General features: G+C 40.1%; 1 protein-coding gene across 1 annotated transcript in view; it reads right to left on the bottom strand.

The window, feature by feature from the left end:
- Nucleotides 1-16,549, bottom strand: part of MYRFL (myelin regulatory factor like) — a 62,213-nt gene extending 45,664 nt beyond the window's left edge. Inside the window, exons 1-6 of the mRNA XM_060777468.2 lie at nucleotides 16,480-16,549; nucleotides 15,071-15,164; nucleotides 13,542-13,609; nucleotides 13,041-13,230; nucleotides 11,873-11,961; nucleotides 5,146-5,296 (exon numbers count right to left, since the gene is read on the bottom strand). Of these exons, the coding sequence (XP_060633451.2) occupies nucleotides 5,146-5,296; nucleotides 11,873-11,961; nucleotides 13,041-13,230; nucleotides 13,542-13,609; nucleotides 15,071-15,164; nucleotides 16,480-16,525 (638 nt within the window). The 5' untranslated portion in view covers nucleotides 16,526-16,549. The remainder of the gene's footprint in view (nucleotides 1-5,145; nucleotides 5,297-11,872; nucleotides 11,962-13,040; nucleotides 13,231-13,541; nucleotides 13,610-15,070; nucleotides 15,165-16,479) is intronic.
- Nucleotides 16,550-22,675: the final 6,126 nt, after the last annotated feature.

Below are 22,675 nucleotides of genomic sequence, written 5' to 3'. Positions count from 1 at the left end.
TGTAGCACCATCAACATTATTTTCCCAACCATGAAGTTAAAGAAAGTAGACTTCCAATCACTTCCAGTTTTGAAAAAAAAGTTCATATGCAGAACTAGTGGAGCCCATGGAATGCTTTTGAATCCAAATGGAGTGACTTTAGGTTTCTAGACATATATCCCAGATTTGCTCTATCTCCAATATACACACATGGTAGTTTGCAAAGACTAGATGTTATAGGTCTCTAGGGCACTGCTTAAAATTATTTGAGTGATAACTGGTACAACAAGTCAGCACTCTATTTTATCAGAAAATTGAAACCATAGGTATTTAGTGCTCCCACTCCCTAGTCCCTTAGACCTGTGCCTGACTGTACTCCTCCCTCCTTATGCTCCCCATAGTCCCTGAATTCTTCTACCCCTCCCTCCAGATTCTCTTCCCTTTTCATTTCCTTCTACTCTTTTTTCCAAATAGTATTTTGTGTTTTAGCATCTTAATATACCTCTGTATTCTAGCTTTTTGGAGCCTCCAGTGGTGCAGCAGGTTAAACCACTGAGCCACTGAACTTGCTGACTGAAAGGTTGGCAGTTTGAATCTGGGGAGCGGGATGAGCTCCCGCTGTTAGTCCCAGCTTCTGCCAACCCAGCAATTTGAAAACATGCAAATGTGAGTAGATCAATAGGTACTACTCCTGCAGGAAGGTAACGGCACTCCGTGCAGTCATGCCAGCTACATGACCTTGGAGGTGTCTATGGACAATGCCAGCTCTTCAGTTTAGAAATCAAGATGAGCACGAACCCCCAGAGTCAGACTCAACTAGACTTAATGTCAGGGGAAAATCTTTACCTTTACCTTACTCTAGCTTTTAGCTTAGATTCTAATGATTGTAATGTATAATGCTTTTATGAGACCGTACCCCCACTCTCCTTATGCTGGTCTATGTCTGTAATAAATATTTGTTTGTGTATTTGTTTATTAGTTCTATAGAGAGAAACAGAAAGTAGGAGGGGGCAATAAGCATCTTTGTTCCAATGAGAAATAAGAATCTAAAGATTTTTCAGAAAAGGATGAGTTTAGGAATGTAGGAACTGAATGGAAATAGTAGAGATGGTTGTAGAAAGGCATTCTGCATGGTACTTGTAAAAATAAGGCCTGGACTTGTTTCAGAGAGTAGGAGATCTTTGGGCAGTTTATGGTAGTAAAGAAAGATGCATGCGTGCGACAAGAAGGATACAAGACAGAGAGATAAGAAAGGCTCTTGCCTGGTTAACTTCTTATCAGAGCTTGGAAAGGTAACAATTTTGGACTGCAACTCCCAGAATTTTCCAATCTGTATCGCTTTCTGGGAGAAGTCCAAAAAGGTATTTTTTCCCCAAGCTCTGTTTCAAATTAAATACAGTTCTGGAGCAGGATGGTCCCCTAGCAGCCTTGGATCACAGCTACTTGTCAAGGATTAGTGTAGCCTCGAGCTGCTGATAGGATGCTAATGCTTACTGAGAGAGGTTCAGGCTATCAAATGCAAATTTCAGCATTGTCCTTTGCGGCTTTTAAAACTGAATGAATAGAGATTAGTTGATTAATGCCAAGAAGGGACTTCATGGACTGGAATTCCAGGATAGCTGAAATGGATCTGCACTGCAAAGAATGTATAAAGCATTGCCTATGTTATTAGGGAAGGACTCCTGGGAAATAGTCCCCAGTCATGTCAGCATATGCAAACTGTATTTCTTTCCTACAGCAAATCATTACTCAACCATAAATAACCAAGGCTGTATTGTAAATATTGTCACACAAATGAATGGCGAAAGTTTCTTTGGGCATTCATTCTTCCAATATTCAGGCTCGATTTAGGAGTAGAATTCTGTTCAAACACACACACAAATGTCCTGATATTGACACTTGCAAATTTGCCTAAAGGATTGCTCTTATTGTGTAAGTAAACATGAGACAGAAGCCTTGTTTGCTCTGCTATTTTCCAGTACTCCATTCCAGGGAAAGATATTAAAGATCTTCTCAAAAGAAATAGTGAATTAGAGGTCTAGTCAATCATCCTTCTTCAGGTTGAAGCACAAAACTTCAAGTCTTGTAGGAAGTTATATTGCTCATCTTTGAAAGACTTGTCAAATGTACACTATGGCCCCCATAACTAGAGGTCTTTGGGAAAAATTCACCTTGACTTGGGGAAGTTGTAGTTCACCTACATCCAGAGAGCACTATGAACCCAAACACTGATGGATCTGGACCAAACTTAACACACAGTGGTTTCCCTTGATCATTACCCTCCTCTTGATGCAGCCTAGGATTGCATTGGCCTTTTGAGCTGCTGCATCCCACTCCTGGCTCATGTTCCACTTGTGGTCTCCTAAGGCTCCTGTGTTGAACTCCCCACCATAGCTCCAGCTGAGGTGTCCCCGCCTTACTTACTTTCAAGCAACTCTTGGAAAGCAAGTTCAAGGAGTCCAAAAAGGGGGGAGCTCTTCAGAACCCATATTTTCATTCAGCCATTAGAAGTTAGAATGGTTTAATGCAGGGGTCCTCAAACTTTTTAAACCAAGGGCAAGTCACAGTCCCTCAAACTGTTGGAGGGCCAGATTATAATTTGAAAAAAAACATGAATGAATTCCTATGCACACTGCACATATCTTATTTGTAGTGCAAAAACACTTTAAAACAATACAATCATTAAAATGAACAACAGTTTTAACAAATATAAACTTATTAGTATTTCAGTGGGAGGTGTGGGCCTGCTTTTGGCTGATGAAATAGGATTTTTGTTGTTGTTGTGTGCTTTTAAGTCATTTCATACTTAGGTTGACCCTGAGTGAGGGCCGGGTAAATGACCTTTGAGGGCCATATCTGGCCCCTGGGCCTTAGTTTGAGGACCCCTGGTTTAATGTATAGACTTTAGGAAAAATGTGTATCCACTCTATGGTTTTTCAGGATAATGAATAAAAATCCATTTGTTCCTTTGATACCAGTTTTCTTCATGTTAGTTTAGTACACCAGTCAAAAAGACCTGGTTCATAAAATGGCTCTTCCTATCTCTTCTGATTTAGAAGAAGGAACCATAAAAAGATGTTGTATTTCGGAGAAAAACAAGTAAAAAAAATGAGGCCATTTCCCAGAACTTAGAAAAATCACTCGTGCTGACGGAGAGCTCCATAGGAGTCATAGTACAAAGCAATAACTTTTCCAAGCTCAGCTTTTAACTAGTTATATGACCAACATTTTCTTTTATATTCAGGAGCAATCGTCCCCCAGCTCCAATTCTACTCTGCTTATGGATGGGCACCAAAATCTCACACACATTTATTTTTCATGTCAGGAGCAACTTGAGTCGCTTCTGGTGTGAGAAAATTGGCTGTCTGCAAGGACATTGCCCAGGGGACACCCAGATGTTTGATGTTTCACCATCCTTGTGGGAGGCTTCTTTCATGTCCCTGCATGGGGAGCTGAAGCTGACAGAGGGAGCTCAACCCATTCTTGATTTGAACCGCTGACCTTTTGGTCAGTAATCCCGCCAGCACAAGGACTTAACCCATTGTGTCACCAAGGGGTCCATCTCACACACTGTGAACAGTGTATTCATTAATGTAAATATTTAATTCTTTTAACATCTTCATTACTTTCTGTATCTTAAACTAATTTGCATATGAATGACCCTCCCCCCCCCACCCGCCACCCTCATATCTCTCCCTACTAAAATCTTCATATTTTAATTGTTCACCTAAAAGACTGAATCAAAATCAAGAAAGATATATGATTAAAAAAAACATTCAGGTCATACATGTCCCAATGTTTATCTGTGAAATCTTTGAAGGTATGCAGACTAGGGCTCCTTCTATACTGCCATATAATCCAGATTATCAAAGGAGGTAATCCACATTATCTGCTCTGAACTGGATTTTATTTATTTACCACATTTGTACCCCACCCTTCTCAACCCCGAGGGAGACTCAGTGCGTCCTCACACATTGGCAACAATTCAGTGGCATACAAAAACATACAATTGAATAAACATTTACGTTAAAACTCAAAGAATTAAAACATCTTAAAACAATTACATCAGTTATTAAAATCATACAATCCAAGGTCATAATCCTGAGACATTCTAGTTGTCATTGCACAGATTCTACATTCATTTACTGCACTGCGGTTATTCTCCAAGAGCTTGGTCCCATAGCATGTTTTTTACTTTTTTCTGATGGCTAGGAAGTAAGGAGCTGATTGAATATCACTGGGAAGGGAGTTCCATGGCCGAGGGACCACCACTGAGAAGGCCCTGTCTCTCGTCCTCACCAACTGCACCTGCAAAGGAGGTGAGATCGAGAGCAGGGTCTCCCAAGAAGATCTTAATCAGGGGCGGCTCAACCCATTACACAATGTAAGCATTTGCAGTATAGTTGATTTTGCCCAGGGGCGCTCTTGAGGCGCTCTTGGGGGGAATAGACCTTGACATATGCGAGTTGTAGTTACTGGGATGTATAGTTCACCTACAATCAAAGAGCATTCTGAACTCTACCAATGATGGAATTGAACCAAATATGGCACACAGAACTCCCACGACGAACGACGAACAGAAAATATATATCAGTGATTGGTTGCGGGGGGGGGGGGGGCAAAATACTGGGCTGGAACCATTTAGGGCTTTATAGGCTAAAGCCAGCACTTTGAATTGGGTGTGGTAGCAAACTGGCAGCTAGTGGAGCTGACGTAACAGAGCTGTTGTATGCTCCCTGTATGCCGCTCCAGTGAGGAATCTGGCTGCCGCCCATTGGACCACTTGAAGATCCTGAACAGTCTTCAAAGGCAACCCCACGCACATTGCAGTAGTCTATTTGGGATATAACAGGAGTGTGAGTCTACATTGCCATATAATCCAGTTCAAAGCAGATAATCTGGATTTTATTTGGAACTGTAGAAAGGGCCATAGTGACCAGGTAAAGAACATATAAAAAAGGACGGTCCACTTAGGCCACTCATTTCTATGTTCTCAAGACTCCCTGGAAAGAAAGATCTAGCAAGTACAATTTTGTAGCAGAAACACCATATGTACAACACAATCCATTGTGCAACTTCTTCTCATATCTTTCCACAGCAAGCTGAGTATTACAATGCTAAATTAAATATACATTAAAGTAATGATAGATCCTGACTGGCACTTACAGTTTTTCATAATTATGATTAAACAGGCTACTCCAGGAAGACTTTCGATATGGCTGCCATGTAAGGGACTGGCAGCATTTCTCAACAGACCCCACACTCTGCCTGTCGCAGTCATAAACTTGCATGTCAGAAGAAAAGTCTTTAATAGGCACTGGAAAGAAACCAGAAGGAAAAAAGAAAAACCTTTAATAGGTAATTCGTGGAAAGAAAACAGGAAATATATTGAGAGCTATACAGCAAAATACAGCACCAGTCAAAATCCACAAAAAGTGATTATTTTTTAATTGGGCCAACTAAACATGTAACAAGCTTTCAATGCTCCACTGGTTTCTTCAGCAGGCAAAGGTGTTAAAAACCATATTATTATTTGAACACTGTTCTATAAAAGCAATTAATTGGATTATTCATTTCATTATTTACTACATTCCAATAAGAGTTTCCAAGAACACAAGATTGTATGGATACAGTCCAATCCATCATATGTCCATCAGGTTTTATAATAGTTTTATGCTTTGTTATGGTTTGCATAAATAAATATGATATACAAATTACATGTAGCTGATATATTGAATTTATGATTGCATGTGGCATAGCTAGTTGCATTTTGTCAAATACAATAGACCCATAGCACCTGCTATTGTTTGGTTCCAGGACTCTGCATGGATACCAAAATCCAGGGATGCGAAAATCCCATTATAGTAAAATAGTATCCCTTATATAAAAAAGCAAAATCAATGTGTTGTTGAAGGTTTTCATGGCTGGAATCACTGGGTTGCTGTGAGTTTTATCTATCTGTGGAAAAATGTCCAGAGTGGGAGAAAGAATAATATAATAAAATAATAAACTTTATTTATACTTCACCACCATCTCCCTGAAGGGGACTCGAGGCAACTAATATGAGACCAAGCCCAAAGATACAATACAGTGGCCAAATAAAGTTCACAAAGTAAAATAGCATAATAGAAAATCGAACACAATGGGCAGGCTAAATGGACAAGATGAAATGATAAAACCCTGGATAAGGTAGGAGTAGAAAAAGTGTATTTGAGAGGAGCCCAAAAAGGACAAACAGTGGGGTTAGGCCTTCAATTTAGGATGGGGAGAAGTTCATCATAAGGATAACACTGTAGATGGAACAGAAAGAAATGGGATGAATGGTCACTCTGTGGAATGTCCAGGGTGGGAGAAAGAACTCTTGTCTGCTTAAGGCGTGTGACTGTTGCAATTAGCCACCTTGATTAGCACTGAATGGCCTTATAGCTTCAAAGCCTGACTGGTTGCTGCCTGTGGACATCCTTTGTTGGGAGGTGTTAGCTGGCCCTGATTGTTTCTTGTCTGGAATTCCCCTGATTTTTTAGTGTTGCTCTTCCCCACAAGAATCAATCAGGACCAGCAAACACCTTCCAACAAAAGATTCCCCCGGGCAGCAACCAGCCAGTCTTTGAAGGTACAGGGCCATTACATGCTAATCAAGGTGGCCAGTTCAAAATTCGCACTTGCCTCAAGCAGACAAGAGTTCTTTCTCCCACCCTGGACATTCCACTTGCCTAGTTTCCAACAGACCTCATAATCTCTGAGGATGCCTGCCACAGATGTGGGTGAAATGTCAGGAGAGAATGCTTCCAGAACATGGCCATACAACCCAGAAAACTCACAGCAACCCAGCAAAATCAATGTTTGCATTTTGAAATTTTTAATTATTATTTTCAAGCTGTGTATGGTTGAATATGTTGAGGCAGAATCTGTGGATATGAAGGAGTGACCGTAACATTTCCTGGTAGACATTATTAATAGCAATAGCAGTTTGTTTCTTTGATTGAATGACATTTTTAAGTACATGGATGTGTAATTTTTTGTCTTCTCCAATGGCCCATCGAGAATTTTTATAAAGAAAAAAACCTTCCTATTCTATGGTTTAAATCCTGTGGTATAAAAGCAAAACAGCTGGACAGGTGACACTCATTCATGCATTTAACATGCTGACCTAAATCCAACTGCTAGTCTCAACTAGATTAGATGTGTTGAATTAAATGAATTTACATATTTGCTAATTTATCATTCAGGAATGCATTCCGTATGTCTCCTGCTGCTGGAGATTGCAACTGGATGTAGGTCACTGTTGATTCGACAGTCTAGCCAGGAGAGACAACACTAACTAGCAACATGGCTCTGTCTTATTTCTTCCTATTTTATAGAGTTGTTTATTGTTTGAATGTTGGGCTATGACTCTGGAGACCAGGGTTCAAATCCCCGACTGGCCATGAAAACCCACTTGGCAACCCTGGACAAGTTACACATTCTCATCATCAGAAAAAAACCCTCTGTGATAGGATCCTTAGGTTGAAATCGATTGGAAGGCACACAACAGCATGAAAGAGAAACACTGAGCTCCTTAGAAGAGGGATGGGTGAGCTGCTTTAATTGTTCTCGTTGTTTTAAATTTTAATGTTTTGAAAAGAGTGTTTTAATTAAATATATTATTTAATTGACTATATTACATTTTTAAAGTGTTTGTAACTTCATACACTCTGTTTTAGTTTTCAGGATGAAGTTGACCATAACATTGGACTGGAGGACCTACAAATGTCCAGAGAAGTGTTATCTCTAAGGCTGGATCTACACCGATATATAATCCAAGATTATCAAAGCAGGTAATCCATGTTGTCTTCTTTGAAATGGTTTATATATGTCTACACTGCCATATAATCCAGTTCAAAGCAGATAATCTGGATTTTATATAGCAGCATAGATCCATCAGTACAACCAGAGATATGTCGGTATGCCATTGAAAGATGGGACTCCCAGGTCGGAAGATGGCCAGATGGATGGCATCCTTGAAGTGACTGGACTGACCTTGAAGGAGCTGGGGGTGGTGACGGCCGACAGGGAGCTCTGGCGTGGGCTGGTCCATGAGGTCACGAAGAGTCGGAGGCGACTGAACGAATGAACAACAACATAGATCCATCCTAGGAAGCTCTTGGTTTTCCTGCACAACTCTGTAGTCAACTACCACAAAGCATTTTAGGCTGGATCTACACTGCCGTATAATCCAGTTTCTTCCATCTGTATAATCCAGTTCAAAGTGTATAATCTAGATTCTGATACCGGGTTATATGGCAGTGTAGATTGTTGCAGCATGAAAGAAATTAGTTAGTGAGTGTGTTAACTGTAAAACGCAAGGCACGAAGGTGATTAGTTAGGCCATGCCCAGGGAGCAAGCTGAGCCTGGGAGTTTTGGCAACAGTTACATTTCAGGCTTGAGCTGTGCAAGTGCTTGCAGAGAGACAGAGTTCTTGCTTCATGAGCTGCTGGAAGGGGATTTTCTACATGGACACTGAAAGACCATTTATCTCTCTTAAAAAGGTCATTGTGTGAGCCAATGCAACTGATCTCATGACTGTAAATATGTTGTTCTGCATTATGAAGAGTAAACTACATGTTCTTTATTGATCATCTGTGTGACATATTTTCTTTCTCTAGCAAGACTGTGTGGACTGATAAAACATGAACTACATATGATTTTTGTTGTGCAAACACAGATCCAGTCTAAAATGCTTTGTGGAAGTTTACCACAGAGTCTGGGAGTGGCCAACAGGGAGCTCTGGCGTGACTGAACAAATAAACAACAACCACAGAGTTGTGCTGGAGAACCAAGAGCTTCCTAGGCTGGATCTATACTGGCATCTAAAATACTGATTATCTTTGAACTTGATTATATGGCAGTGTAGACTCATATAATCCATTTCAAAGCAGACAACTTGAATTATCTGCTTTGATCATCTGGATTATATGGCAGTGTAGATCCAGCCTTGGAGATAGGTTCTCCACTCTAATTTTATGGTCAACTTCATTCCAAAATTAACCATAGAATCATGCTGGAAGATCTAGAAATTTCTAGAGTGATGTTTCTTCAAGATTTTAAAAATTAATTCATTTTTTAAAACTTTTATTAGGATCCTATGCCCCATGAAATCGGGGGCCTTCTATAATTTTAAAAGTAGAGCATTTGAACCTCACAGTTTTGTCTGTGTCATTTGTGAATACAGGTAACAGAGGGAAAAAAATCTCAGAAGAAAACTGTATCTTGGTGTTAGCAACAGTGTTGAGTTAGGTATGGATGCCATTTCAGATCTAAGTGGCGGAGGATTTTCCAACATGATTGTCAAACTCCACCTTTAGAAATGGTCAATATACGATCGTAGTATTGTAAAATTGCCCCAAACAACAAAAACAAGAGAGTCCCCAGTGTTTTCAAAGAGCAGTTCAAGATACAGGACCTTCTTTTTCAAGGGAGCAAAATGTACATGGAAATAGTAGTGATAATGTAAGGTGTAGAAAAGGCGAGGTTTTTGAAGGTGTACCTTTCCAAGCAGAGGCTTCTTAGAGCTAAGCGCTAAATGGTTTTACTTAGCACGTCTGCCTTTCCCTCCTTCACAAATTTCCTGGGGTCAGGTGAGAGAGGAGTCGAAGGAAGCTGTGAGAAAATGTAGGCAGGCTACATATGAAAGATCACCTGGATCCCCTATAAAAATTTCATGGTAGAGACAGGGCAATTGTGCGGCCAAAGTTTCCTCTAGAGGTGCTCGTAAGTGTTTGTTGATGCATAACCAGATGTAGCCTGAGCCATGGTAAGGCTGATCACTCCCTCCCTTTGCTCACTAACGCACAGCCATCAAGAGAAATTCAGCAAGAAATTCTAATAAATACTAGGTTTCATCTCTTAAAATATGGGCAACACTAGAAAGTGAGAATAAATGCATCCTCTTTATCAAAACCAGGATGCGTAAACTACAGATATGGCATATGCAGCCATCCATATGTTACTGTACTATGCAGCTCCCACAAGTACTAGCTATCACTAGCACAGTGAAAACAGATGATGATAGAGACAGTTCAACAACATATGTATGGTCACACTTTCTACCTTTCTGCATATGAATAATTCTTTTGAATGATCAGTCCGCGGTGGCACATTAGGTTAAACCCTTGTGCTGCTGAACTGCTGACCTGAAGGTTGGTAGTTCAAATCCGTGGGATGGGGCAAGCTCCCACTGTTAGCCCCAGCTTATGTCAACCTAGCAGTTCGAAAACATGCAAATGTGAGTAGATAAAGAGGTACCGCTTCGGCAGGAAAGGCATAAGACACTCCAAGCAGTCATGCTGGTCACACGACCAGAAGGTGACAACGCAGGCTCCTTGGCTTGGAAATGGAGAAGAGCACCTCCCCCAGAGCCAGAGATGAGCACTACCTCCAAAGCCAGAAATGAAAGGAGAAGCCTCTGCCTTTGTTTTTGTTTGTGTGTCTCATTATATTGTAACAAGGCATTGAATGTTTGTTGGTATCTGTTTACACTGTTATCCTCTTTGAGTCCCCATGGGGAGAAGGGCAGAATATAAATAAAGTATTATTATTATTATTATTATTATTATTATTATTATTATTATTATCAATGAGGGTAACCTGTGGTCCTTCTGGTAGTGTTGGACTGCAACTCCCATCATCCACTGGTGATGGTTGATGGGAAATGCAGTTCAAACCCTCTGGAGGGTGAGACATTCTGCATCGCTCCTTTATAATGAAAACTCTGCCAGGCCTCTGGGCACATTGCTTTAAAATAGGTCAGAGAGATCCACTGTGATTGCGGTCCGCTTTGAACAGCAAAGATGAAAAGCATCACACGGCCCAAGAGATGATGGGATGGCAGAGAGTACAACGGCACAATGTCTTTGCAACTCAGAAAGCACAGGAGGATCATAGAACACTGCAGCAACATATATGTTTCCAAATGCATCCGTGCCACTTTTACACTCTTGCTTATTCAACACGAACATAAAGCACTGGTACATCTAGGAGCCATTTTTTAATAGCACAGCCAAGTGTGTTGTGAATTGGCCTGTACTGAGGTCACAGTTCAAAGTAAGACGGAGCTGTGGCATAGCCAGTTAGTAGCCAGCTGCATTACATCACTACTGACCGAGAAGTCATGAGTTCAAAGCCAGTCCGGGTTGGAGTAAGCTCCCGACCATTAATAGTCTAGCTTGCTGTCGACCTATGCAGCCTGAAAGACAGTTGCATCTGTCAAGTAGGAAATTTAGGTACCACTTTATGCGGGGAGGCTAATTTAACTAATTTACAATGCCATAAAACCTTTCAGCAGCGTGCAGAAGAATGAGGAAGTACTCAATCAATCTAGCTTGCTGTCGACCTATGCAGCCTGAAAGACAGTTGCATCTGTCAAGTAGGAAATTTAGGTACCGCTTTATGCGGGGAGGCTAATTTAACTAACTTACAATGCCATAAAACCTTTCAGCAGCGTGCAGAAGAATGAGGAAGTACTCAATCAAAGGATCCAGTGTCACAAGTGGACGGTGTCCATGTTCTCATTGGCACCATTTAATAATATAAGGTGTGACAATCTGCAGTTGGTTGAAATTGCAGGTGCAGACTCCATGGACCTGGAGGGCCACAGTATCAACAAATACACCTAAACGTTGCCATTCTCAGTAATGGAGAATGATCATGGGTGGGTAAGTGGGTGGGTGGATGGATGGATGGATAGATAGATAGATAGATAGATAGATAGAGTCTTGTTTCAACGTGGTATATGTTGTGCTTTATGGATGTCCTCTAACTCCACTTCTAAAAAAAACCTATCAATAGAGAGATGGGGTGCATTGTGCATATCAGCTGTAACGAGTGACTTCTTTCCCTTTCAGTTTTACTTACTTTGTCCAATGTCGCCAGGCCATGTTAGAAATTCTAGAGGGTCTTCCAACATCTCAGGTCGTTTCCTCTTTTTGGATGTCAAGGAAAGACTGTGAGGAAAGGAGGATTATCAACTTTTAAAATATGTCCATAATATTACAATATAACATAATAGCCATTGTCTTCTGCCTTAGTCGCACCTTAGTGTAGCCCATGTCACCAAATATTGTCAATACTAAAAGGGCTGTAATCCCATGCATTTTGGGTTGCAAAGAAGCTCCATTTAACACAATCAAATTTACCCCTGAGTAAGCCACATACATAAAAATGAGCTTTACATATTTAAATGCTGCCACCTTGTGGAAATATGGGAAACCATCCTTAGATCTATAACTTCATGCATGAGATGAAATAGATGCAGAGGTTGACTATATGATAACAGTAAAGGACCTAAAAATTCCTAGATAGGTGTTCTCTCTAGGATTCTCTAGGTCCTCCAGCATGACTCTATGCCAGGCATGGGCCAACTTCGGCCCTCCTGGTGTTTTGGACGTCAACTCCCACAATTCCAAACAGCTGATACGCTGGCTGGGATTTCTAGGAGTTGAAGTCCAAAACACCTGGAGGGTCAAAGTTTGCCCATGCCTGCTCTATACAGTGGAGGGTCTAGAGATTCCTAGAGAAAACATTTTAATCTAATCCAGTGATTCCGAACTTTTGGTCCTCCAGGTGTTTTGGACTTCAACTCCTAGAAATCCCAGCCAGTTTACTGGCTGTTAGAAATTGTGGGAACTGAAGTAAAAAATATCTGGAGGACCAAAGGTTGGGAAACACTGATCTGATCCATGAATAATCAAATCTGCATAACTCAAACCCACAAGTGTGGGAGGCTGACTGTAGTGATACTAGCTTTCTGATAGCTTCATGCAATATTATGTATAAGATGACATTCAGGCTATGGATACAAGGTGTATATGAAATGTAAATGAATTTTGTGTTTAGATTTGGGCCCCATCTCCAAGATATCTCATTATTTACATATATGAAAATATTGGCATTCCAAAATCCAAAAAGTCCTAACTCCAAAAGGCTTCCGGGTCCAAGGATTTTGGATAAGGGCTTCTCAATCTGCAGTAGTTCCAGCAACACTTTCTTTCCTCCATTAAATCAAACAAAAATGACAAATTACCTAGGACTGAGAGAAGTTCTTTCTGGAGAGCCGTGTAAACCAAGGCTATTTGTAGATGTACAACTCATCCAGGATGTGACAGCATTTCCTGTCTTCGGAGAGTAGTCCTGGTATGCAGGAGAGACTTGTCCATTAGGATTCATCTTACAAGTTGCCTCCAAAAAATTGCCAGGAAACTTATTGGTTAGTCCTGTGGAAGAGAAAGAAGGTGCATGTTGCAGCATGAAGTATCATGATATGCAACTGAAAAGAAGGAGGGGAGAATAACCCAAATTTTCTGTCTCAAGCAAACATTAAAGTAAGGCGCCTTCTACACTGCCATATAAAATCCGGATGATCTGCTTTGTGCTGAATTATATGGCAGTGTAAGCTCATATAATTCAGTTCAATTCAGATAATCTGGATTTTTTGCTTTGATAATCCTGGATTGTATGGCAGTGTAGAGGGAGCCTTAGTCATACCCCAAATGCCAAGAAATTAGGATGCAAGCAACCAACTGACCTTGAGAGTGTGGTGGCGAATATGGTTCTGATCCTGAATCTGGTGGGGAATCAGGTAGTTTGTTTTGCCTGAAAGTGGAGTCACATAAAAACAATGTTTGCAGTATTAGTTCATTACAGTTACCAGACTGGACCTGGGAGGGAGTTCCTGTAACTCTAATCTTTAACATATTTTGGAGCAGGATGGGCTTCCCCAAAACTCCATTAAGTGGGATAAGGATATCTGTCCTTCCAAACCTCAACTTTGAGCCAACAGTATCCCCTCCCAACATGGCCATTGTCTTGCTGGTGGGGTCAGGCAATGTGGATGTAGTCCAAAAAAAAAAAAAAAAAGGACATGGGTTCTCCTCTGTGCCTGTTTTCCCTTCCCCATACCCACCAATTAAGTAATAGACAATGAGGAAGAGGACAACTGTGGCTGAACCTGGGGTGTAAAATATGAGAGGGGACTTGACAGAGCTTTGTAGTACTTTGTCTTGATCCAAAGATCTGTTTAGGGTCAAAGTTAGGAAAAAATCCTTCCAGATACAATCTTGCAGTCCTATGTGACATGCAGGCCTGAGTTATGTTGGCAGCCCTAAATTGAGATGTGTTGAATCAGAGATGTGTTGGCAGCCCTAAATTGAGATGTGTTGAATTAGGGTTTTCTTCTTGGAAACCCTAAATGCCTGCAGAAACCCTCCAAAGTGAGCCCTTTCTGAAAACATGGCCCAAATGCACCTAAACTGCAGTGGTTCATTTTCCCTAGCTTTCTCTGTGGGGAAAAAAACATAGAAAAATATGTATTGCCGAAGGCTTTCATGGCCAGAATCACTGGGTTGTTGTAGGTTTTTTCAGGCTATATGGCCATGGTCTAGAGGCATTCTCTCCTGACGTTTTGCCTGCATCTACGGCAAGCATCTTCACTACCTCTGAATATGCTTGCCATAGATGCAGGCGAAACATCAGGAGAGAATGCCTCTAGACCATGGCCATATAGCCTGAAAAAACCTACAACAACCCACAGAAAAAGATTTTAAAATCAGACAAAAATGAGCTGTCAAAGTGATGTCCCCAGTATGTGAATGAAGTTTGACTAAGTTTTTTCTCTAAGTTTGACTACCAAAATGGAAATCATAAGAGAAGTGAAACCTGGATAAATAGAGAAAAAAACATCCTTGGATGCATTTTGGAAGGAGCCTTCGAGGGTTTCTAGGGGGTTAAACTATTTTTGTTCTCCTAAACAAGGCTTCAATGATGTGGTTATGGATATCGTTTGTCCTGTATAAAACATTTCCTGAAACATATTGAACTGCTCTTGTTTTTCATTTTGTGGAATCCCTATTCTTTCCATGTTATTTTTTGCCTCTGGTACCAAATTTTCTGTTAAAGAAGGAAAGCAGAGGAACACATCTAGTTTGTTAACTGATGTATACCTGTAATGTGATACTAGGATTTTCTGTATACAAACATATTATCTGAAAGTAAAGAAAACTGCTGTGGAGGACAAGGTTAATATTTTTAAGGTTCCAAATAAGATCTCATACTTACAGGTTTCCAAATAATTCGAGGTCACAATCTATGAACTGTTCCAGCATGTGTGTATCCATCATTGTATTCTCCAACGCTCTATGGACATCTTGTCCTTCAGAGTAAAAACCAAGAACTGAGTTCCCCAGAATGTACAATTTTCAAATTTCAGTTTTAAGTTGAAAATAGCAATGGACAACGTTAGGGTTAGAGTTAGGGTTAGGGTCAGGGTTAGAGTTAGAGTTAGGGTTAGGGTGAGCAGCCACTGTTTGACACCAAAGCCACAAGGGAACTATGAAATAATTTGCCAAGTATGATCTTGTGGTGTGCTCTTTGCCAAATCTGAACAGCACCACAAGTAGATCATCTTATTATTCTAATTTCTAGAACTTTGATCGTTCCATCATAGGTTTTTATGGTAAAAGACATTTGGAAGTGGTCAACCAGCACCTTCTTCTGTTCAGTACTAGTAAGTGTTAACTATGGTGACACTGCCATTGTCTCTGAGATATCGTCTATCAGAGAAATCCTATACAGACTACTCCTGAGACCAAAGGTTCATCTACACCAGTGGTTCTCAACCTGTGGGTCCCCAGATGTTTTGGCCTTCAATTCTGTAGGCCAAAAGATCTGGGGACCCACAGGTTGAGAACGACTGATCTACACTGCAATTTTGATATCATCCCACAAAAAAGTTAATCTGGTATTGCCCCAACATTGTTATAATTGAGTTATGATACAAGTATAGTAAATAAATAAATAAATAAATGAGATAAATACTTATATTTACCAAGGGTGCAAATCATTGTGTGTATATGTGTGCATCCATCCAGATTAATATGAATGGATGACATAATAAAACTCTACAAAGGCTAAACTGAATGTTGGTGCATTTACCAGACTGGTTATTTCTCAAGTTAAAATGAAACAATTTAAAGCAGTCAGAAGTGTAATGCTAAGCACATGTACACCTGTGAGCACCGCATTGGACTTTGTGTCACAATAAAAGGGAAAGAAGCCACACTGGGAAACCTTGGAAAGGTTACTAACAGATTATGACAGCCTGTAGATTTGTATAAAACATGACTGCTTTTATGAGACCCCAATACTTTAATGTGCAGTCTGTGTTAGATTGAGGGTACCATTTCAATGGTTTGCACACCACCCTAAAATTCCATATAGTGTTGAATGGTACATAAAAGCTATCTTAGTTTCAAAGAAAGTAGGATATAAATATGAGGAATATTTTGCTACCTATTCACATGCCTGATAACTTCAACAGCAAAAGTGCAGAGGAACCCAGCAAGATATGTTGAGCATAAGCCATATTTCAGGAATAATGAGCAAGGAAACAATGATACAGAATAAAATGAAACCAACTGCAGTGGTTCCAATGGAAAACTCTCCTTCCTTAATTATCAGTCTCTTACCTTCAAAAAACTGCTGCAAGGCCTCATTTTCATCCACTACGTCCATGGACAAGAAAGGAATAGGAGGAATCCAGCTCTTTCTCACACTGTTCACCTGAAGCACTCAAACCTAACAGTCTAGTTATTACAGCTCTGACTGCCTTGAGATACCTTGTCCCATTCCTACAGGAAAACCACTGGTTGGCTGCCACAGAAAATTCAGTCCTTTGCACATGAGTTTCCAACTAGTTTTGAGAGTTTCTTTGTGATTTTTGTCCTAAAATCCTTCCACAATTTTAGAATAATAATTACACGCAGCATTTCCCCTTAACTATGGCTGTAGATCATGACAAATGCGTCCTTCCTTCCTTGTTACGGACCTTTACCCTCAAAATCACTTTACAATTCAACACATGTGCAATTAGAAAGGCAGTAAAAGTAGCTTATCTCCTTGCTGTATGGCCCTCTAATGTGTTTATGTGAAAAAGAGTAAATGCTATGGACAGATACATGGGAGGATGGGAGGGGAAAGCACTGTACTGTTAAAAATAGATATATTCATTGATTACCAGTTGAGTTCAAATACAGATAATCATAGATGTCTTATGTGATCTGTTTTTACAGCAAATACACAAACACTAAGGAGGCAACTTACAAACATTCAAAACAGAAGATACAAATTTGCAACAAAATAATTGCATAAGATATTTTATATCAACATGCAAAAGTAGAAAGGTTTATAATTATTAAGTCTATTAAATGGGGAAGATTTTGGGCAGATGACACATATGCCTGTTTAGGCTATGTTTGAAAACCGTCCGCTTAAAAATATTCCCTTGCAAAATTCCAAAAAGCAGCCCTTTTCCATTTTAAATAAGGGCTGGTATTATTATGTGCCATTGTATATAATTCAGAGTATGGCATCCACAGGGGAATCATGGCACTAAAGGAAAACAGATACCAAGGGCCTCCTGTAGTAATTGTGAACAGTCAATGTTTGGGTCTCTAATCTCCATCTCTCTCAATTATGGTTACTTTTTCACTTGAAAAGGATAGTCTATTGAAAACAGTACTACCTTTGTTAACAAAGGTCACATTCATTTTAGTATTAAATGGTCAATAAAGCTAGTTGGATTTCTGTAATATTCCCTACCAGTATTACTACTACTATGCCGAGATGAGGTCAACGTTTAAGTTAATGATTGCATTGGTTTTATCATTTGTTTGTCCCACCCACGCTCCGCCTCACAGCAATGTTACACAGCAACCTCTGTAGAACAGTAGGCATTGTCCATTCGCAAGGCAGATTTGGCTTACTCAAAGGTATAGCTAGACAACCCCACTAGAGAACTCGGGTGAGGGACAGGACACCAAAGATGTGCCAGAAAACTTGGTGAGTTCTAGTTGGAAGGAAACAAAGAGTTGTGGCAGAAGGACTATGGCTTGCTGCTTGCATCACATGCAGGGCTGACATGGACAAATGTTGCATATGACTGAGAACAGGCTGGAAAGAAGGAGGTGATGTGGAAGCAATGACAGAATGTGGGGAGCAGGGACCCTTAGTTTATGCAACCTTTAGTTGGCTTTACAATGGCCTTTTGATCACATCAGAATACTTTGGACAGTGAGAAGAAATGTTCAGTTAATATTGCAAATCCTGGTTCTTTCAATACTGGGGTAAATAGCAAACTCAACACTTCATTGGGACTTCTCACTGAGTATAGAGCAAACCTGTAAACTATGCAAGGTTATATAACACACTACAACATTTGGGAGATGGGGAGGAAAAGCTTAGTATGCCACAACAGTCCTATACCATTGTGAAGTCAAGCAGAGTTCCCATCAGCTGCATCATGTGGTCTGCTAAAGGCTGTAACTACCAAAAGAAAGATGGTGTCAAGAGCTTGGCAAGTCTCGGTATTTTGGCTTACATGTGTGCATATGTGTCTTCAAGTTGCCTTTTGACTTGTGACAATCCCATACAATCCCCGAGGCTTTCTTAAGCTCAAAAACAGATGAGCTCATAGCTGAAGCTCTCATCTGCCACTGCAGAGGCAGACCCAGCTCCAAAATTACTACACCCAGAAGTACACAGAAGGAGAGGGAGTATATACTTTATACTTTATGTGTTATCTCGGAACCCCTATAATGGTAACTTAGGTTTTCCCTTGACATTAAGTCCAGTTGTGTCCAACTCTGGGGGTTGGTGCTCATCTCAATTTCTAAGCTGAAGAGCCGGCGTTGTCCATAGACACCTCCAAGGTCATGTGGCCAGCATGATTGCATGGAGCGCCGTAACCTTCCCTACTCATATTTGCATGTTTTCGAACTGCTAGGTTGGCAGAAGCTGGGGCTGACAGGGGAAGCTCATGCCTCTCCCCGGATTTGAACCTGTGACCTTTCGGTCAACAAGTTTAGCAGCTTAGCAGTTTAACACCACTTTGCCACCTAATGGTAACTTAACAATGGGTCTAACTGTACTCTATGTTGTCTAACTGTAATTTTATATACTCAAGTAGGGTAAAGAATATTACACAGATGAAGTGAAGCTTTATGCAGTACTGAGACATCAACAAGACGGCCAGAAAAAGAGAGCTTCCCAAAGTCAAGGTTGGATACCACTCCATAGCAGATTTCCAGGAAAGAAAGAATTTTAGCCAATGGGTACAAATATGGTGCTAGTTCAACATACTTCATAGTTACTTGCTTCTATCTGAAATGGAAAACGCACTGCAACATATATCCTCTGGAGAAGGACAAGAGTAACACAATGCTCCTATATTCATGCCCAGATACATCAGTATATTGAATGGAAAGCTTCTGAGTGCCTTAGCAGTGCCAAAATTGAACTGCTCTGAACCTGGCACACATAAAGGTTATTAAAAATCTGCCACAACTTTCATTGTGCTATCTTATGACCAACACCCTTCTCCAAAACCAATATTGCTTTAGAGTCAAATGCACCATAATTTATGGGCCTGAGTACTGCCATCTGAACACAGCTTCAAAACACAGGAAATGCTTCTTCTCAAAGAAGGTAAGATGCCAGCTTTTCCACAAAGTGTATTTAAACTATTTGAATATAATTCTGTACATTCCCATGTAAAAGTAACTGACTTTTTAAGGAATTCTGATTTACGCAACCATTAATTGACTTTACTTAACATAGATTTGTTCCAAGGGTGTTTGCCATTTTTCCTCTGAAGCTGAGAATGTATTACTAGCAGATTTGAACCCTGGTCTCCAAGAGTCCTGGTACAACACTCAAACCACTATATCACACTGGCTTTCCAGTGGGATGACTCAGGGATATTAATTCTGTACCTTATTATCTGAGAATAATGTGACAGAAGGGTTGAGAAGGTAAGATAGAAAAGCACAGAACTGGTATACTTCAAGGTCCTTAACAGATCACAGTTAGTGTTTCTTCACTCGATCATTATCAACCTTTTGCCTGCAGATTTTGGACTTCAACACCCGAATCCTTCTTCACTGTCCATGCTGGGTGTGATTTCCATTTTATTTCTTCATCGCGTTATTTTGCATCTGTTTATTTCATTTTCTGTTATTCTATGTATTTTATTTTTATTTTATTATTTGCTGTTTGTATTTTATTTTATTTTGTTATACTGTAATTCTGGGCTTGGCCTCATGTTAGCCGCCCCGAGTTTCCTTTGGTAAGATGGTGGCGGGATATAAATAAAGTTTATTATTATTTATTATTTTTTCCAGGAGCAAAATACAAGGACCTATGGTTGAGAACCATTGCCTTCACCCCGATGAACACAGTAACGAAAGTAGAGTGAACCAAGATGGGATGCAGGGCTATTCCAATAGACATACATCCTAAAGGCTCTTCCCTCAGTTTCAATTCCGATAGCTAGATTTTAACAGTTAAGAAGCAGTCATTGCACTACTCCTTGCTAAAAGACTATATGACTAAAAAAATCCCTTCCCTTTCTCTTTTATGTTTGTGCAGTGTCTTTAAGATGGTAAGCCTGCAGAGACTATTGCAGACTATCTTCTTTTACTGACATTCTGGGAACCAGATTGAAATTTTGGTCACTGCACTTTTTTGGTCCATCGCCTACTAATTGGACATGGAGGGTAAATCCTGTGGGAGGTAAGACATCTCATTGTGCTGCTTGGATGAAATTTTCCAATACATCAGCTGATGCAGGATCTTAGCCAAAAAATATCTTGATTCAGGAGCAGGAATTGTGCACCTTTCCAGATGTTAAACTGCAATTGCCAACATTCATCACTACTGAATTTGCTGGCTGGGTCTTTCAGGAGATGCAATCCAGCATCATCTGAAGGACCTCAAAATCTCCATCCTTTCCCTAAATAAAGATGCAGCCAAAAGTTTAAATTGAATTCTCTACTCTACTTCATAATTATACTTCTGAAAAGGGTTTCACAGAAAATACGAGTAAGTCAGAAGAAGGTGGAAAAATGCCATTAAATAGAGCACATGAGGTATCAAAAGAAATGTCATATCCTAAAGCTCTGTAATTAACCATTTAAGTCTGCTAAGCAACAATCCGGGAGATGTTCCAACACAGAACTGGGCATGAACAGCTCATTCCCATCCAAACCCACTGATTGTCACAGAAACCTTTGTGGGTTTCTCCCATCATATACAATTATGAAAGATACTGGAACTGCAGTCTGAAGTGCCAGACTTTACCCACCTGTTTTAAAGATGCCATCTTGGAGATACACGCTGTAAGAGCTCAGGAGGAATAAACCACTGTTACTCCGTATCAACCTAATTTACCAAGTCAGCTCCCATTGGTTCAAAGTCTCCAGTTTAAAAAGTTTTGTTATTCAGGTATATTGAGCATGATAATACAAAGACTCCGATCACTTGTAGGGAAAGATGTTGCTCAAAGTTTACAATTTAGGTGAGATTTTGAAATGTTCACTGACTTTCTGACATGAACTACTATAGCTTTGCAGCCCACTGCGTGAAGATGTCATGAGTGAGATGTCTGATGGTCCCATCATGAATATAAACAAGGAGACAAGACACCTCAGTACAAATCAAGGATGAGTAATATGGGAGTCTCTATATGTTGTTGGACCCCAATTCCCAAAATCTCTCACTACTGGATAGGGTAGCTGGAAGTTCTAGTTCAACAAACCCCACCACCCTGAAACGGATTGTGTAGGTGTGCAAAAGTAGGCTGCAAACTGTACCCAAACTGGATGAAAAACAGCACCTGGACATTATCTGGGTCTCAATGTGACCTGGTTTCATTGAAATGTGCTTACTGGGCATAATGAGAGCAACCATATGTTTAAAAGAGAACAGCTTGAAAAGATGACACGCAAGGTAAGTGAAAGGCTAGGCTGATAGAAATCAAATGTAACTATCTGTGGATATCTGACATTTAAATGCCCAAGCATTTTATTTATGGAAAAGGCTTAACTTGTGTGGAGATCACTGCTCCTTGACAGCTCATCTGAAATAAAATACTGCAGGAAATAGTGCAAGGTGTGCAAAAATGTGTGAAATAAGCCTAGAATATATACTCTGAGAAAAATCTGAAGAATTATTTCTGCTCTCACCAGCATTTGTCCCTTTACTGATCAGAGTCTGTTTATTTAAAGAATAGCTAAGACCATTCTGTCAAGATCATTAAAATTAATATCTCCTACTGGAACCATGATAGTAGATAATAGTAAATACTAGTTCTTGTTTTGTATTGCTGTGTGCACAACTGATCCTCCATATCGAAAGATCCAATCATCCATGGCTTGAAAATATTCCCCCACAAAACATTGATTCTGCCATTTTATGTAAGGTAAGGAGTACAATTTTATTATGTCATTATAGTTAATGGGACTCAAGGATCTATGGATTTTAGTATCCACAAAGAGTCCTGGAACCAAACCTCAGCAAATACCAAGAGCTTACTGGATTTGTCAGACTATACTAACACAGGGCCCTTCCACACAGCCCTATATCCCAGAATATCAAGGAAAAAAAATCCCACAGTATCTGGTTTGAACTGGGTTATCTAAGTCCACACTGCCATATATTCCAGTTCAAAGCAGATAATGTGTGATTTTCTCCCTTGGTATTCTGGGATATAGGGCTGTGTGGAAGTGTCCTGAGCTATCTTTAAGAATACTAGCATACATAAAGAAACATGCATCCAGTTTTCAGAATGCGCACAAAACTTTAAAAATATTTCAGACATCACAAGGC

This window comes from Anolis sagrei, chromosome 5 (assembly GCF_037176765.1).
Source record: "Anolis sagrei isolate rAnoSag1 chromosome 5, rAnoSag1.mat, whole genome shotgun sequence".
In the NCBI taxonomy this organism is placed as follows: Eukaryota; Metazoa; Chordata; class Lepidosauria; order Squamata; family Dactyloidae; genus Anolis; species Anolis sagrei.
The sequence above is the reverse complement of the archived record's forward strand: the minus strand, read 5'-3'. Positions and strand labels throughout refer to the sequence as shown.